Genomic DNA, 15,883 nt, shown 5'->3' with positions numbered 1-15,883 from the left:
CGCTAGACCTAACTTTTAAAATCTAAATAATGAATTGACAGCTTGTTACACAAACATTCTTTAATCATAAAAGAATTCTTTTTTCATCAAGACAAGATCAGTACAATTCGAAGTTGTGAAAGTTTGAAAAAAGAAAAGCCCGGAAGCAGGGTCACGCAAGGGTCGTAGCAGACGACGCCGGTTTATCAGTGCATATCGCCGTTCCTCTCAACAGTCAAAAGCCATCGCTAGAGTTCTTGTGAACCACAGCCATTTGTTTCGTGCATAAAAACGTGCTATTGTAAATAGTCGCATTCAAATAACTAACTGACGACTACATTGTGAAAAAGGGAAACTGGATCACACGGCTTCACGATGGCTCAGGGGTAAGATAAACCACGCAAAAATAAATTCTTTGAAAATTGTTCGCCCTTTACGGAGGGCACCTAGGATGTTCTCAATCGGTGAGTGTTTAAATGAAAGGGTGTTTGTACTGTGTGTAAAAGCCTGACCGTATCTGTGATGGTTTACGGGAGGCTTACTGTGCCTTTAACGTTTTTAAACGTGTTTTTTTTTTGTTTTTGTTATTTTTAAACGCTTCCTTTGTGTACTTACAATTATTTAGCACATGTTTTTGACCTAGATATATTGAAACCAAATAAAGTATACTTGACTTCATATTTTTTTTGATTTTTATTGACTCACATGCGAAGCAAAAGTGAGTCTATGTACTCACCCGAGTCGTCCGTCCGTCCGTCCGGACGTCCGTCCGTCCGTCCGGACGTCCGTCCGGAAAACTTTAACGTTGGATATTTCTTGGACACTATTCAGTCTATCAGTACCAAATTTGGCAAGATGGTGTATGATGACAAGGCCCCCAAAAACATACATAGCATCTTGACCTTGCTTCAAGGTCAAGGTCGCAGGGGCCATAAATGTTGCCTAAAAAACAGCTATTTTTCACATTTTTCACATTTTCTCTGAAGTTTTTGAGATTGAATACCTCACCTATATATGATATATAGGGCAAAGTAAGCCCCATCTTTTGATACCAGTTTGGTTTACCTTGCTTCAAGGTCAAGGTCACAGGAGCTCTTCGAAGTTGGATTGTATACATATTTTGAAGTGACCTTGACCCTGAACTATGGAAGATAACTGTTTCAAACTTAAAAATTATGTGGGGCACATGTTATGCTTTCATCATGAGACACATTTGGTCACATATGATCAAGGTCAAGGTCAATTTGACCCTTATGAAATGTGACCAAAATAAGGTAGTGAACCACTAAAAGTGACCATATCTCATGGTAGAAAGAGCCAATAAGCACCATTGTACTTCCTATGTCTTGAATTAACAGCTTTGTGTTGCATGACCTTGGATGACCTTGACCTTGGGTCAAGGTCACATGTATTTTGGTAGGAAAAATGTGTAAAGCAGTTCTTAGTGTATGATGTCATTGCTAGGTTTAGGTCAAGCATGTGAGTCGTATGGGCTTTGCCCTTCTTGTTGGTTGTTTTTTTGTGTGCGAAAAGCACAAAAAAACTTTAGGGTCGGCGCTTAAAAATAGGGTCGGTCGGGTTACCGGAAACAGACATATTAAATTTTTTCTTTTTGGTCTTTCCAGTTTCCCCATCAGGTGATCAGGCTATCTGTGTGCACAGACCCTTTACAAATGAAGTGTGTTCAATAAATGAACTGGGTGGAGTTGAACTAAGAAGTGACTTTCAGCTGTACCAGTCATTGTCCAAAAAGTCAGAAATTGATTTGGAGAGTGAGATTGGGTTCATTCAGTACGTCTCACACACAAATACTCTTTTTTTCTGTTATGAATATATATGTGTAGTACAGTGGAACCCCCCCTCTTAAGACCCCCAATTTAAGACCTCCCTCCTTTTAAGACCTAATACTTTTTCAGACTTTTTGTTCATAACCTCTGTGAATTAACCTCCATTTAAGACACTCCTTTTTAAGACCTTATTTTCTCAGATTTGTGGGGGTCTTAAAAGGGGGGTTCCACTGTATATACACAGCAAGATCCCCCCCCGTCCCCCACCCAGCTAATCCAATTAAACAGAATAAAGGTTCAGCAATACTCCTCTGTTTGCCCCAGTGCTTGTGTTTTCAAAAGACTTGTCATTCAATTATAAGTTGTGATTTACTGATTGGGTTACCGAGAACTGTGCTGTACAGTTAACTAGACTTGTTTTTCTCTTGTGCATGGGTGGTTCGTAATTCCTCTTCCTGAGAAACTGACAGATATTGGTGCAAGACTGAAGAATTGATGGCAACTGACTAGACGTCTAACCTGTCCTAATCTTGACATGGTTTGCAGGTCTGACTCCTTGAATGGCTTTATTGGGTGTGGGTAATAAAAGGAAAGTTACAAGTAGATTGATAACACACCATAAAAGTATACACAAACATGCACAAACACACACACACACACACACACACACACACACACACACACACACACACACACTCACACACACACACACACACACACACACACACACACACACACACACACACACACACACACACACAATCCATTATGACTAGATTTGCAGCACAATCTGAAAATATTTCTCAGAACTGTGAGGTTTTACTTTTAGCCTGTCCAGAGTGAGTGATAATGCTGGGTTGTCAGCTAACACATAATTACACAAACCCCAGGTAAAAATGTAGAGGTAAAAATGTAGAGAGGTAAAAATGTAGAGAGGTAAAAATGTAGAGAGGTAAAAATGTAGAGAGGTAAAAATGTAGAGAGGTAAAAATGTAGAGAGGTAAAAATGTAGAGAGGTAAAAATGTAGAGAGGTAAAAATGTAGAGAGGTAAAAATGTAGAGAGGTACAAATTTAGAGAGGTAAAAATGTAGAGAGGTAAAAATGTAGAGAGGTAAAAATGTAGAGAGGTAAAAATGTAGAGAATAAGAACAGAAAGTCAAAAAAATCAACGTCTCAAAGTCTCTGCATATTGGTAAAAGGGGGGGGGGGTCTTAAAATGGGGCTACACTGTAGAGGGTTAGTGCTAGGACTGGAGGGACCCAGCCCTTTGTCCCTGTGGTCAATATTGTGTTAGCTGGACACTCATTGGAGAGGCTCTACCCTTACTCCCCGACCGCTAATTGCACACTACACTAACTTTCGACAGCTATTGATCAAATACCAAATCCAGGCAAATGTGTTTTGCAAAGGGCTGCACGTTGAGAACTTGTGTGAGTAGTCTGCTTGTTTAAAGTCGGAGGAAGCAGGTGATACTGAAAGAACGGAAATGAAGGGAGAATAATAACACACTCAGGCTGAGAGAGAGTTCCGCATAGATTAAGCATGATATACTGTATATATGTAGACTTTGATGTTTAGTGTACTGTTCAGGTGACGGCCCAACCGTGAAAGTGTTTCTCAAAAAACTTGAGCACACTTAATGCTCAAATGATATAAGCTTAACATCCTGTTCAGTTCCAAAAACTTCACTGTTCATATATGTAAATTTTGAAGTATTCTTTCATAAGTGAGAGATTACCTTGAGTAAAATTATAAACTGTTAGTGTAAATTCTGCTAATGTCATCAACTAACTGAAACCTTTTCCCCTTTTAAAGGCCTGAATTTCTCAGATTTGTGACAGTCTTAAAATCGAGCATACTGTTTTACAGTACAACCCCCCCTCTCTCTCCCCCACCCCCACACACACACCCTAATGACCTTACAATTACATTGTCAGTTTTCCTGTTCATTACCTTCATTAAATTTATTTTCATTTTAAGACTCCCCCCCCCCCCCCCCCTTTTGAGACCTGACTGTAGGAGGTCTTAAAAAGGGGGGGGGGGGGGGGTCTTGATGCAACGCTCAACAATGTATTCCCATGTTAAAAAGCGGGGAGCACCGGTCCATGAAATCCTGCTCCAGTTGAATGGTAGAGAGAAGAGCCGATTCAGCCTTATTATGCCGTAGATAGAAAACACTTTGACCTTATCATGTCGTGTTCTGCACTTCGCCTCTAGTCCCCGCTGAACAATATGAATAGACAGTGCTTTGTGTCGGCACTGGGGGGGGGGGGGGGGGTTGTTGGGTGCAGATTGTGCTCATTTTCAGAATAAATTGTCATTGTTAAGTGTTACATAGAAGAAGGTCACAGGTAGATGCTAAAGAGTTGCTCAGAGGTCTCATTGTATTCATCTTGCTATTAGTATTACTAAACATTCTTACATAATATTGAAAATTACAGATTGCTGTAGTTAATAGAAAGCGTTATGCTCTGTGGCAAATTAAAATTTTGTTCTTGTTATCCACAGCCGTAAGTCTTATCTTGTTTGAAATAATGCTGTGAGTGTGAGTGCAGATTGAAATAAAAGGTAAAGGATACAGTGCAGAGTATTTAAAACCAAAAAAACACTCATCTTTATATGCCTTCTGTTAATTACTCTCTTTCTTTTCTGTCATTGTTTGCTTGAAATGGTGGGTGACAGTGACAAATCTTACACTGCAGGTGTTCTGTCCCGACAGGTATATTTGGGTCAGCTTTCATGACAGTATATTAAAGCTGACAGGTATATTTGGGTCAGCTTTCAAGACAGGTATATTTGGGTCAGCTTTCATGACAGGTATATTTGGGTCGGCTTTCATGATAGGTATATTTGGGTCCGCTTTCATGACAGGTATATTTGGGTCCGCTTTCATGACAGGTATATTTGGGTCCGCTTTCATGACAGGTATATTTGGGTCCGCTTTCATGATAGGTATGTTTGGGTCGGCTTTCGTGACAGGTATGTTTGGGTCGGCTTTCATGACAGGTATTTCGTGACAGGTATGTTTGGGTCGGCTTTCGTGACAGGTATGTTTGGGTCGGCTTTTGTGACAGGTACATTTGGGTCGGCTTTCGTGACAGGTATATTTGGGACAGCTTTCGTGACAGGTATATATTGATCAGCTTTTGTGACAGGTATATTTGGGTCAAGTTGATTATACATGTAAATTCAGGTGAAGGACAGAAGAAGGTGTGGTGTGGGTCTCATCAGATAAGGGCCTGCTTAAGTAAGAAAGTGGCATGGCAGGTAGCACTGTACCCTGACATTTATTCCCACATTTGTCAAGGTCTTAAAAAGGAGGTTCCACTGTTGAGAAAGGTAGCAGTGTGTGCCATGACAGGGTGGGAAGTGTGGATGGGGTGTGTTTTGTGAAATTGCCTCAGGTGTTGAAGGTTAGGAAGTTACTGCTGTCTAGTTTGAAGAGAGGATTGTAAAGCCTATTACCTCTGAGCCCCTAGCACTATTAGCTGCAGTAACAAAGTGAAAGCCTTGCTAGTCTCGGTTAAACAGAGGTTATGCTTAAACAGAGGTTATGCGCTAAGCTCATCACAATAGCGGGTGAGGGGTGCGTGGGTAGGTTACATGCAGGCTTAAAGAACATGGTTGGAATAAAGACACCTTCATTCTCATGTCACCTAAAATCTGTCCTGGTTGGTCAAAATGGTCATGTGGTGTATTTATTATAATTTATGGTGGACATATTTCATGGGAACACAGTACAGTGGACTAACCCCCGTTCTAAGACCTACACAAATCTGAGAAAAGTACGTCTTAAAAGGAGGGAGTCTTAAAATGGGGGTTAAGTTTACAAATTACATACGTTATATTAAACCGAAAGTCTGAAAAAACACTCAGACAGACCTGGGAACCCATACGATTTTGCCGTATTCTGTACGCATGCATGATTGTCGAGAATACGATCAGTACGGTCAGTGGGAAAAAAATACGACGAGAAAAATTCCTAGACTACTTTTATTCACAAGCCCATCTTGAAGCCGATCCAGTATTTTGACACATGATTACAGTTTTTGTCAGTAAAAATTGAAAAAAGGATTTGTTTTAAATGTACACAAGAATTGAATGGTTCGTTGGAAAGTGCAGTGAGCCTGTCAAACAGTTGAAGTTGACGGATTTCTTTCGTCCTGTGTGAATTCATAAACACTGCAATGGATTTTAATCTTTTGTGTGGGGAATTAAAGTGTACAACAAAATAATGAACTGTAGCAGACGACAAAACTGCCGACTCTGACTGAACCGTGTACTTCGTCCGCCGCGCACTACGGAGGCTTTTTTTAAAAGGTATGGCACTGTTTTATCTTGCTTTTTTTTTAAAAAGTGATCAGTTTGATCATTTTCGTTATCGCGAAAAAACGTTAACTCGAAAAAAAAAAATTGGTCCCTTTCATTTTGTGTAAAGCGATCTCGACTGTATAGGTAAACTTAATTAACGATGTGGCGGACGCGTGTGAAGCATGTTTGAATCATGGATGTTCAAATGCTGTGTGGAGTACGTTCATTTTTCTGAAAATACACCAAGTTTGTTTGAGAATACTCTAAGTGCAAAACACGGGTTCCCAGGTCTGCTCAGAGGTCTTAAAAGGGGGTTTCACTGTACAAGCAAAACAGTCTGCCGGTGTAACACAAGAAAATTACTCCCACGAGATTTTTACTCCGGAGTAAACATTTCGTACGACAAAGTTACTCCCTTTACGAAAAAAGCACTTCCCCCATTGCACAAGAAAATTACTCCCCAAGACAGGTGAGTTCCGAGTAAACATTTCGTACAAAAATGTTACTCCCCTGACGAATAAATAACGAATAAATTACTTCACCCCAACAGAGCAATTTAACTTTCCATGCCAGGTGTACGAAATTTTTACTCCCTTGTCCCCTGTTAGTCTTGGTGGTGGAAGGGGTGGAAGGAGGGTAGCGCGACATTCGTGTGCGCGAGATCACTTATTGGCATTATCCCTTCGCCCGCATCCCATTTTTGCGTACGAGATTTTTACTGGAAGTAAAAAAATGGGGAGTAAAAATTTCGTGGAGGGAGTAATTTGCTTGTGCCTTGGGGAGTTCTTTTCTCGTACGAAAAGTGTACTCGGAGTAAGAATTTCGTACGGAATATTTGCTCGGAGTAAATTTTTCGTGGAGTAAAAATTTTGTGTTACACTGGGTTGACATTGGCTGACTGAGCATTAGTACTAATAACCATTACTTTTATATTGCCCTTTTTTTAAATGTCAGTCAGCTTCAATTCAAACAGGCTGCCGTTACACTGACACTGACATTCAAATATTTCCCTTTGACCTGGTTAACAACTCATGTGTAGCTTTATAGCTGTTTTAAAGTCCACCTATAAAGACACACTTCATAAAAAACTTCATTGCTTGATTGATGGTGGAAAATGTGGGGTGAGAATTCTTTCCTGCTGTATCAGTGATTGAAAGTGAAACAGGCAGATTTTGTTCACACCGGGAGGGGGGGGGGGGGGGATCAGTGACGTTTTACTGCGCCCCCTACTGTGCAGTTGTGTTGGCCATCTGTCTGCCCTCGCTCTGACTCATACCGCTAAACTGTAGCATAAAGGTTAAAAACAGGTTATGCTTTGTATATGTATTGTTTCCCTTTCAAATTTGAATTCAGATTTTAACAACTTTTTTGTGATTTTGGTTTCTGCACAGTCTGCAGGTATGAATTATTCTGAGCCGGTCAGTGATACAGTGAAACCCCCCCTTTGTTTGTTTGTTTGTTTGTTTGTTTGTTTGTTTGTTTGTTTGTTTGTTTGTTTGCAAGCTATGTTTTAAGACTAAGAGAGATTGCTACGCTGGTACTTACACCAAGCGTACAATTGCTACATTCAAACAAATAATCACAAACATGCAACCATGCATTCCCTCTTTCTTGTGAGTCCTGGTATTCATTTCTAATTCTCATTGCACTCCATGTAACACAAACAGTCAGAATAAAACATTGTCTACACTGAAAAATAGCACTGCAGACATTCTGGAAAGGGGGTTATTATGTTACTGCTTTCTAAATCAACTTTACAAAAAATGTATGATCTTGCGCGAGAAATGCTGAGGTGCAAATGCATTTTAGACAATGCTGCACTTAAACTCCATTTGCTACACTAAAAATTTTTAAATCAAAAGTGTTACTCTTGAGGCTTAACGAGGGTTGGCAGGTCTGCTCCAAGTTCTCACCCCCTGGTGATCGATTGAATTGTTAAGAACTGCATGGTCCAGGGAGTTCATCTTGCCTGGGTAATGTGCCTAATGTCCCATAATGGTGCATTATATATGTATCAAAAACAACAACAAAAGATTTCTGTACAACAACAACAAATTATGCTGAAATAGAGATGGTTGAAGTTTAACAACAACAACAACAAAAGATTTCTGTACCTACACCAACAGTTGCAGTCCCTTTTGCATATATGTGTAACTGTTCGCTGAACACAGACTGTGAACTCTGTATGTGTGTTTCATTGGCTGGGATTGTGTTGTGTGTGTGACAAAAAGCATATCATGACCCCCGTGTTGTGTGTGTCAAAAAACATATCATTACCCCTATTTGCGTATCATGACCCCTGTTTTGTGTGTGTCAGAAATCATCATGACCCCTATTTTGTGTGTCAGAAATCATCATGACCCCGACGAAGAAGGGGAAGACCACTCACATCAAGATCGAGCGCAAGCGGAAGCAGCAGGCGGATCACTCGGGCGTGGTGCACGTGGGAGGAGGTCAGCACTCAGGTCTGGTCATCGCCCAAAACACTGCAGGTTAGTACAGCGTGTAAAGACTACAGGTGTGTATTTAAAAACGAAGCAGCTTTAGGCATAGTCCAGAATGAGCCCCGTGGTAGTGACGTCACATACTCAAAGCAGAGCTGTCAACTATTTCGCTTTCAGCGTAGCGTGCTACGTTTTAAGACAAATTGCTATGCAGTTCAGAGACATCCTGCTTGCTGCCGCGCAGGCAGAGAAAATGTTCCCTCTTTATCTTCACTGCGCTGACAGCAAAATCCCTCACGCAGAGGTGTTTTCAGGCAGGCCAGACACAGGTTGTCCCGGAGGTGTTCTCAGACAGGCCAGACACAGGTTGTCCCGGAGGTGTTCTCAGACAGGCCAGACACAGGTTGTCCCGGAGGTGTTCTCAGACAGGCCAGACACAGGTTGTCCCGGAGGTGTTCTCAGACAGGCCAGACACAGGTTGTCCCAGAGGTGTATACTGTTACAACAAGCTTAATTGTAACGCTCAAACAAATAATCACAAGCATGCAAGTTTGCTCTTTCTTGTGAGTCCTGGTACTCATTTCTCATTCTCACTTTATGTAGTGGTCAGAATTTGTGTCATAAAACGTTTATGATTCACTCAGTGGGACAGTGAAGCTCACAGGGCTAAATTGGGTCAATGTGTGGTGGGGGGGGGGGGGGTGGTAGGTAGACCAGCACTGGGGCTTGGTCATTGCCAATTAAATGAAACCAGTACTGACTGAGCCTGTCTGGTTTTAATATCTCTGTGTGTGCTCTTCCATAATTGTGTGTACATGTCCCCCGAAAGCGGCATATGGCTGCCTAAATGGTGGGGTAAAAGCGGTCATACACGCAAAAACCCACTCGTGTAGAAAAAACACACTAGTGTACATGGGATTTTCAGCCCATGAACGCAGAACCAGTGCGAACAGAAATTGTTCCAAAGTCAAGTGAAAGTCAGTGGTACCTTAAATTGATAAACAGAATGTGAGTGTAGAAAAATTGAAGGAAGAAAATTTTCCATTTTTATGTAACATTTTAATGGACAATAAAGTGTTGTTATTGTTATTGTTATTGTTATTGTATAACCCTGTTGTTGTCACTGCAGATGCTGATGACCTGGGTAAACCACAGTTACAGCTGGGCTTCATGTGTTTCCTCATTGACCAGAAGACAAACGAACATTTTGTGGTCAGTATCTTTCAACATCTAGACTAAGAATGCCTGCAGCTGTCTCTGTATTGTGTGTGTTAAGGCCCCCCCCCAAAAATAGTCTGTTTACGGTAACCCGACCGACCCTATTTTTTTTGCGCAACCCTAGACTTTTTTTTTGCATTTGGGGGAAAAAAAGAAGAAAAAAAAAAGAAGAAAAAATTTTGGGGTTTTTTTTGTGCAAAATAACGTAAAAATATGTTTTTTTGGAGAAAAAAAATAAAAAATCCCGACCTACCGACCCTATTTTTTGGGCCTATGTTACCGTAAACAGACCTTTTTTTTTTTGGCCTAACTTCTTTTTATCCTACATACGTGAGAGAGACACCCGTGAGATAATAATCGTTCAAATCACTCGTGTGTATATCATGTAAATGAGGTCATGTCAAGCAAGTCTGGCAGGGACCTGTTTTTCCACTGCTTATGATGCCAAAGTCACCGAGACAAACGTCATTATAGAAACAAAAATTGCGCTCGCTAATTACCCTCGATGAATCTTTAGAACTAACACGTCACGCCACACTTTCAGAGTGACGTTTCTTTGCTTTGACGTAATAGATTGCACGAGGCTTTAGAAGAGATCGAGGTTCCAAAACAAGCGTCTTCAATTTAGCTGCCTCGTCTGCAAGACATTTTCAGTAAAATACACGTAAGTACAGTATGTAGGATAAACAGAATACTACATGGCTTGCTGTGTCGTACCAGATTTACACGAGTTGCTTTTTCAAATAGTGAACAGCTCGCTTTCGCTCGCAGTTCAATATTTAAAAAAACAACTCGTGTAAATCTGGTACGACACAGCAAGCCATGTAGTATTCGCTATATCTTCTCTTTTGTATTATCGTTTGAATGGGCGCAACAGTCCAGTGGACAAGATGGCGGCCTCCCATGCGGAAGGCTGAGTGTTCAAATCCTGACCGCACCTGGTGGGTTAAGGGTGGAGATTTTTCCGATTTCCCAGGTCAACTCATGTGCCTTATCCCCCTTCGTGTGTTTGCGTGAAAAGATCCTGTAATCTGTGTTAGAGTTTAGAGGTTTATAGAAACATGAAAATTATAACCAAGCATGCATCTCCCAAAATAGATAGCTGCCTAAATGGCAGGGGCGGGGGGGGTGTTCATACACTAAAAACTCACTCGTGCCAAAACACAAGTGCACTTGGGAGTTTCACTCCATGAACGTAGAAGAAGAGAAAGAAGTTTCATCTTTCCTGACTTGAGTATTGTGTTGGTGTAGACTAAAACTTGTTTTGTTTTTTCATGTACCATCATGTATGTTTTACTTCGGGTCATGAGTCTTTTGTTTTTGTTTCGCTTTAGGCAAAATGTATGTGCTTCAATAACTGATACTTCTTGTTTGAAGTTTTGCAGATGTTTGTTAAAGTTTTCATTTCACAGATAAAAGTCTAAGTGTTACCACTACCTAAATGTTGTCAGGAATAGTACTGAACTGTGGGGGTCAGCTGTCGATAAAACATGTATGTTTGTTTCTGTGTTGCAGGAAAGTCGTAAATTAAAATTTTGGTATGTGGAAGGCACAGACTACTACAACCAAGTTACGACAGCCTATGAATTCTTTAAAGAACTTGTACGGCCGGAAAACTTTCCTAGAGGTAAGAGAAAGAGAGTGTTTGTGGGTGTCCGAGTGTTGCTTAAGAAAGAAAAGGAGGTGCTTTGTGTTCAGCAAACTGAGTGTGTGTGTGACTCTGTGTGCGTCTGCGTGTGTGTTAGATTGATACTGTGTTAATGGAGGGATATTCCCTTGCTGTTTCATGTACAACAAGTCTGCTCCACATCACAATCACATAAATTGTTCTCCGGTTTCAGATTGTGTAGGATTTATGAAGAAATGCCGGCTTTATAACATGAATTGTTCTGCTTTTTTAGATCGTGTGCGATTTATTCTGAAACGCCCGCATTATAACATGAATTGTTCTTTGCTTTCAGATTACGTAGGATTCATCAAGAAGTGCATGAAACAAATGCAGGACGAGCGCTACAAGCTGGCCAAGAAGATCGACCTGGAAATTCAGCACCTGGACAAAGGGGAAGCACCCACCAGTCCAGGTAAACTACACCTTTTTTCTGCCTTCTTTGCAGCTTACCTGCCCAACACCTATCTTTTTGCTACCTCAGCTGCTAGGTGTGCTAGTGTCTCCTTGCTTTTCTTCTCTGCAAACATTTCACGTGTAATGTACATAACACATTTTTCTGTATTATCTTTATTGTATGGCCAGTTTGCTTCTTTACCTGCTACCTGACTTAACAAGTGTAACAATAGGAAAACGTACAGCTTGGGTGGTGGGCACTGTTTTGGACTTCACCCTTACCCAACAGGACAGGGCTGGGTAGCACAGGCTGCTGAAAGGATTACACCTACGCAGCCCTGAAAATCTCACATATGCTTCACTAGCCTTTGGCTAGTTCCTCTGAATCTTTACTAGCCAAAGGAAATATTTCACTAGCCAACGTACAGGCCTGGCAGGTTGTGCCCTTAGATTTACGTTTTTTACTGGCCAGTTCATTGTTTCTACTCGCCATGGCAAATAAACTACTCGCCATGGCAAATAAACTACTCGCCACTTTCAGGCCTGCTACAGTACATCAGCACACTTTGCTGTTTTCCAACATTGGTATTGTAGTCCCTGATTTCAGGTGTAGTCTTACTATTTGCACAACAGTTCTTGTGGATATTTCTTTATTGTGTCTTCCTGACAACAATAATAGTCTGTCACTTTTGGAATTGTTGAAGACAAGATCATTTTTTTCAGTGATAAGCATTTGTTTTTGTGCAGAGTTGTTTTGTTTTACAGAATTGAAGCTGAGTCTGTTGCTTTCAGCATTATTGCAAGGTGCCGAAGTGGACATTGTGTTCAGTGATAAACTACACTCCAGCAATTTGAAACACACTTCTTTGAGGTCACTGTTTTTTCTTGTCATCAGTACATATGACACTCTTATTTCTTTCACTCTTGTACCACTGTATCTATCACGGTGCATTAACAGTTTTTGTCTTTCTCTTTCTGCCGCTGTCTCAGGGATTTCTCCAGAGATGTTTGGTAGGTGGTGGTGTGTGTCACTAACTGTGTAACTCCTCTAAACAGCCGAGCTTTCTGCTTAACCCTTTACCACCTGAATCGCCCGATTCCGCCCGGAGGAAGTGCCTTATGCGTTCCCTGAATCGCCCTATTCCGCCCGATACACACCTTGTCACGCACTTTCACTTTCGCGATCAAACGGATGTAGTACTTCGAAGTGGATGCGCGGTGACGTACTTCCGGTTTGCTTTGGTCGTTAGATCATGGACCTGTGCTTATAGCTCTATGGTTAGATCAACAACATGCGATCAACCGATCTTGAACTGTGATTTTTCCAAACCGTCCAGGAATCAGATAAGGATAGCTTGACTTTGGGTCAGGTGGTAAAGGGTTAAAGGTGCCGTCCTTCCCGCATACACAATCATTTTCATCGCCACAGATCTGTCCGGGGTTTTACATGGAATAACAGCTTCCTTCCACTCGGTCACATACCAACACAGTGGGCACTTCAGCTAAAATAATGTACATTCTGACACACATGATACAGTGCCGTCATTCCGTACTTTCATTATACCATCCTGAAGATGGCAGTTTGTCGCTGCCGAAATATTGGTAAAGGAAGACCTAAGGCCAACAAAAAAAATAGGTGTGGTTAAGGTAACATAGCCCAAAAAAATAGGGTAGGAATCACTATTTTTTTTTAAAACTTTTTTTCTAATGTGTACAATTTACAAATTAAACCTACTTGACAGGGAAATAAGTGTGCGACTCGAGCGCTGTCGCTTTCATTGCGTTTTCTGCACTCGGGGGTTTTTTTTGGGGTTTTTTTTGGTGACAAATGTAATAAAAAGTTATAGGGTCGGCCCCTAAAAATAGGGTAGGTCGGGTTACCGTAACCACACCTATTTTTTTTTAGGCCTAACCAGGTGACTGCTGGGTCCTCTTTTTGTTTAAACAGATGATACATGATTACATGTGAATTTATTCCAACAAAGTTCCCACTCTGCACAAGAGGCAGCCATGCTGTTGATATTTGGCAAGTGTTGATGTTTACGTTGAAGGAAGTGTCAAAAAAAATCCATCTCACACGGCAGAAATTAATATGTAAAGCGCTTAGAGAACGTCAAGCGCTATATAAATCTGCCATATAAATAAATAAATAAATTGCTCTTATCCCGTGTGAAAGCCTTGACAGATCTGTGTGGTGATCATGATCACTGACACGAGGACGATGGTACCTAAAGCGTTAATGATTGAATACTGTGTGCATGTCAAACCACAGTACATGTATGCAGGTATGTGTGTGTGTCTGTGTAGGGAGGGAGATCGAGAGGAGTTAGGGTGTGTGTACGATGTGTTTGTGTTTTTGACTGATCGACCTTGAGGTACTGACAAGGAATGTGCTTTTTGCACAGACAGTTAGCAGTATGTGTACTTGTTTACAAAGATGGACTGGTGTTGTTTGTGTGTGTGTGTGTATGTGTGTATGTGTGTGTGTGTTTGTGTGTGTGTGTGTCTGAGAGAGTTTTTTTGGGGAGGGGTTTGCTTGATTAAAAAAGAACAGAGACAGAAACGCTAAGTTTTGGGGCCTTAGGTTCTTATACAGTTTGCACTTGGCAAGTTGTACCAGACACCAAGCTCAAGGACAAGAGATGCAGTCATTTTTGTGTGAGATGAGATCAGTCTCAATCTGTGTGAGATAAGCAAGTCTGATATTCTCTGGGTTTTTGTGTGAGATAGCTTATCTGATTTTCTCTGAGATTTACAAGTTGTGAGTAGGTGTGTGTCATCTGTTGCTTCTTTATGTTTGACTTTTGTCTCTCGATTATATCATGAATTAATAACTGTTGGTATTGATGATGCTAAACAGTGTTGGTTTGTGGGGTTTTTTTATCTAGAAGGGGGGGTGGGAGATTTTTCATAGTACAATTTATGAGGTGAAAGCTCTGCATGTGAATCAGTGTGTGTGTGTGTGCGTGCGTGCGTGCGTGCGTTCGTGCTGTTGGTCTCAAACTGAACTCCATGTAAGGTTTTCACTTACATTTCCAACAGGCTTAGAACATGTAAATGGGATTGGTAAGTGTACACTTTGTTGGTGGTTTCAACAGTTTGTGGTGTTTGTGTTTGCTTAGGTTTTCTTGTGATTTGAGTTGTTGGATAGAACTGTACACAAGCGATAGCAGCAAAAACAGAAATGAAAGTGTTGCTCTTTAAATGACAAACAGGATGGCAGTAGATAATTTTTTCATTCAACCAGTTTTTCTGTTTGCGTTTTCTTTCTTTCTTTTTTTTGTTTTTTGTTTTTGTTTTTTTGTTGTTGTGGTGAAGAAACGTGTGCATGAAGGGCATTTAAGTGTTTTACTCACCCTCACTTTAACACAGTTTGTCAACTGTAATTTCAAATTAGGCAGATCATCTTTAGAGTTTTGCCGTGATTGTAAAAAGTGTTTTACTCCCCTCACTTTAACACAGGTTGTCCACTGTCATTTCAAATTAGGCAGATCATCTTTGGAGTTTTGCCGTGATTGTAAAAAGTGTTTTACTCCCCTCACTTTAACACAGGTTGTCCACTGTCATTTCAAATTAGGCAGATCATCTTTGGAGTTTTGCCGTGATTGTAAAAGTGTTTCAAAATGACTACAAGCTTTTGCAACAGGGGGTAGTTTTAAACACGGGGTTCCACTGTACCTTTCATTCTGAATGATATTTCACAGTGGGAATGCAGTCTAATTATATACACAATGTCAAAACAAAACAGCTTCCTTTAGGAGTGTGGTCTGTTTTGATGAGATAGGATGTTCAGCAACATGTGTTTCCTGTTTCCCCCCCGCGGGTTAGGGGGAAGAATTTACCCGATGCTCCCCAGCATGTCGTAAGAGGCGACTAACGGATTCTGTTTATCTTTTTACCCTTGTTAAGTGTTTCTTGTATAGAATATAGTCAATTTTTTGTAAAGATTTTAGTCAAGCAGTATGTAAGAAATGTTAAGTCCTTTGTACTGGAAACTTGCATTCTCCCAGTCAGGTAATACATTGTACTACGTTGCAAGCCCCTGGAGCAAATTTTTGATTAGTGCTTTTGTGAACAAGAA

The 15,883-nt window shown here is 40.9% G+C and overlaps 1 protein-coding gene across 3 annotated transcripts in view; it reads left to right on the top strand.

The window, feature by feature from the left end:
• The window catches only part of LOC138946992 (uncharacterized), a 54,700-nt gene that overhangs the window by 11,308 nt on the left and 27,509 nt on the right, over positions 1–15,883 (top strand). The window contains exons 3-8 of one of the 3 annotated variants that reach the window (XM_070318413.1): positions 8,427–8,570; positions 9,652–9,734; positions 11,256–11,367; positions 11,702–11,821; positions 12,793–12,813; positions 14,845–14,868. In XM_070318413.1, coding sequence (XP_070174514.1) covers positions 8,427–8,570; positions 9,652–9,734; positions 11,256–11,367; positions 11,702–11,821; positions 12,793–12,813; positions 14,845–14,868 — 504 coding nt within the window. The remainder of the gene's footprint in view (positions 1–8,426; positions 8,571–9,651; positions 9,735–11,255; positions 11,368–11,701; positions 11,822–12,792; positions 12,814–14,844; positions 14,869–15,883) is intronic. The other 2 variants (XM_070318414.1, XM_070318415.1) reach the window with 2 other exon arrangements.

This window comes from Littorina saxatilis, linkage group LG14 (genome assembly GCF_037325665.1).
Source record: "Littorina saxatilis isolate snail1 linkage group LG14, US_GU_Lsax_2.0, whole genome shotgun sequence".
NCBI classification, from domain to species: domain Eukaryota; kingdom Metazoa; phylum Mollusca; class Gastropoda; order Littorinimorpha; family Littorinidae; genus Littorina; species Littorina saxatilis.
The sequence above is the reverse complement of the archived record's forward strand: the minus strand, read 5'-3'. Positions and strand labels throughout refer to the sequence as shown.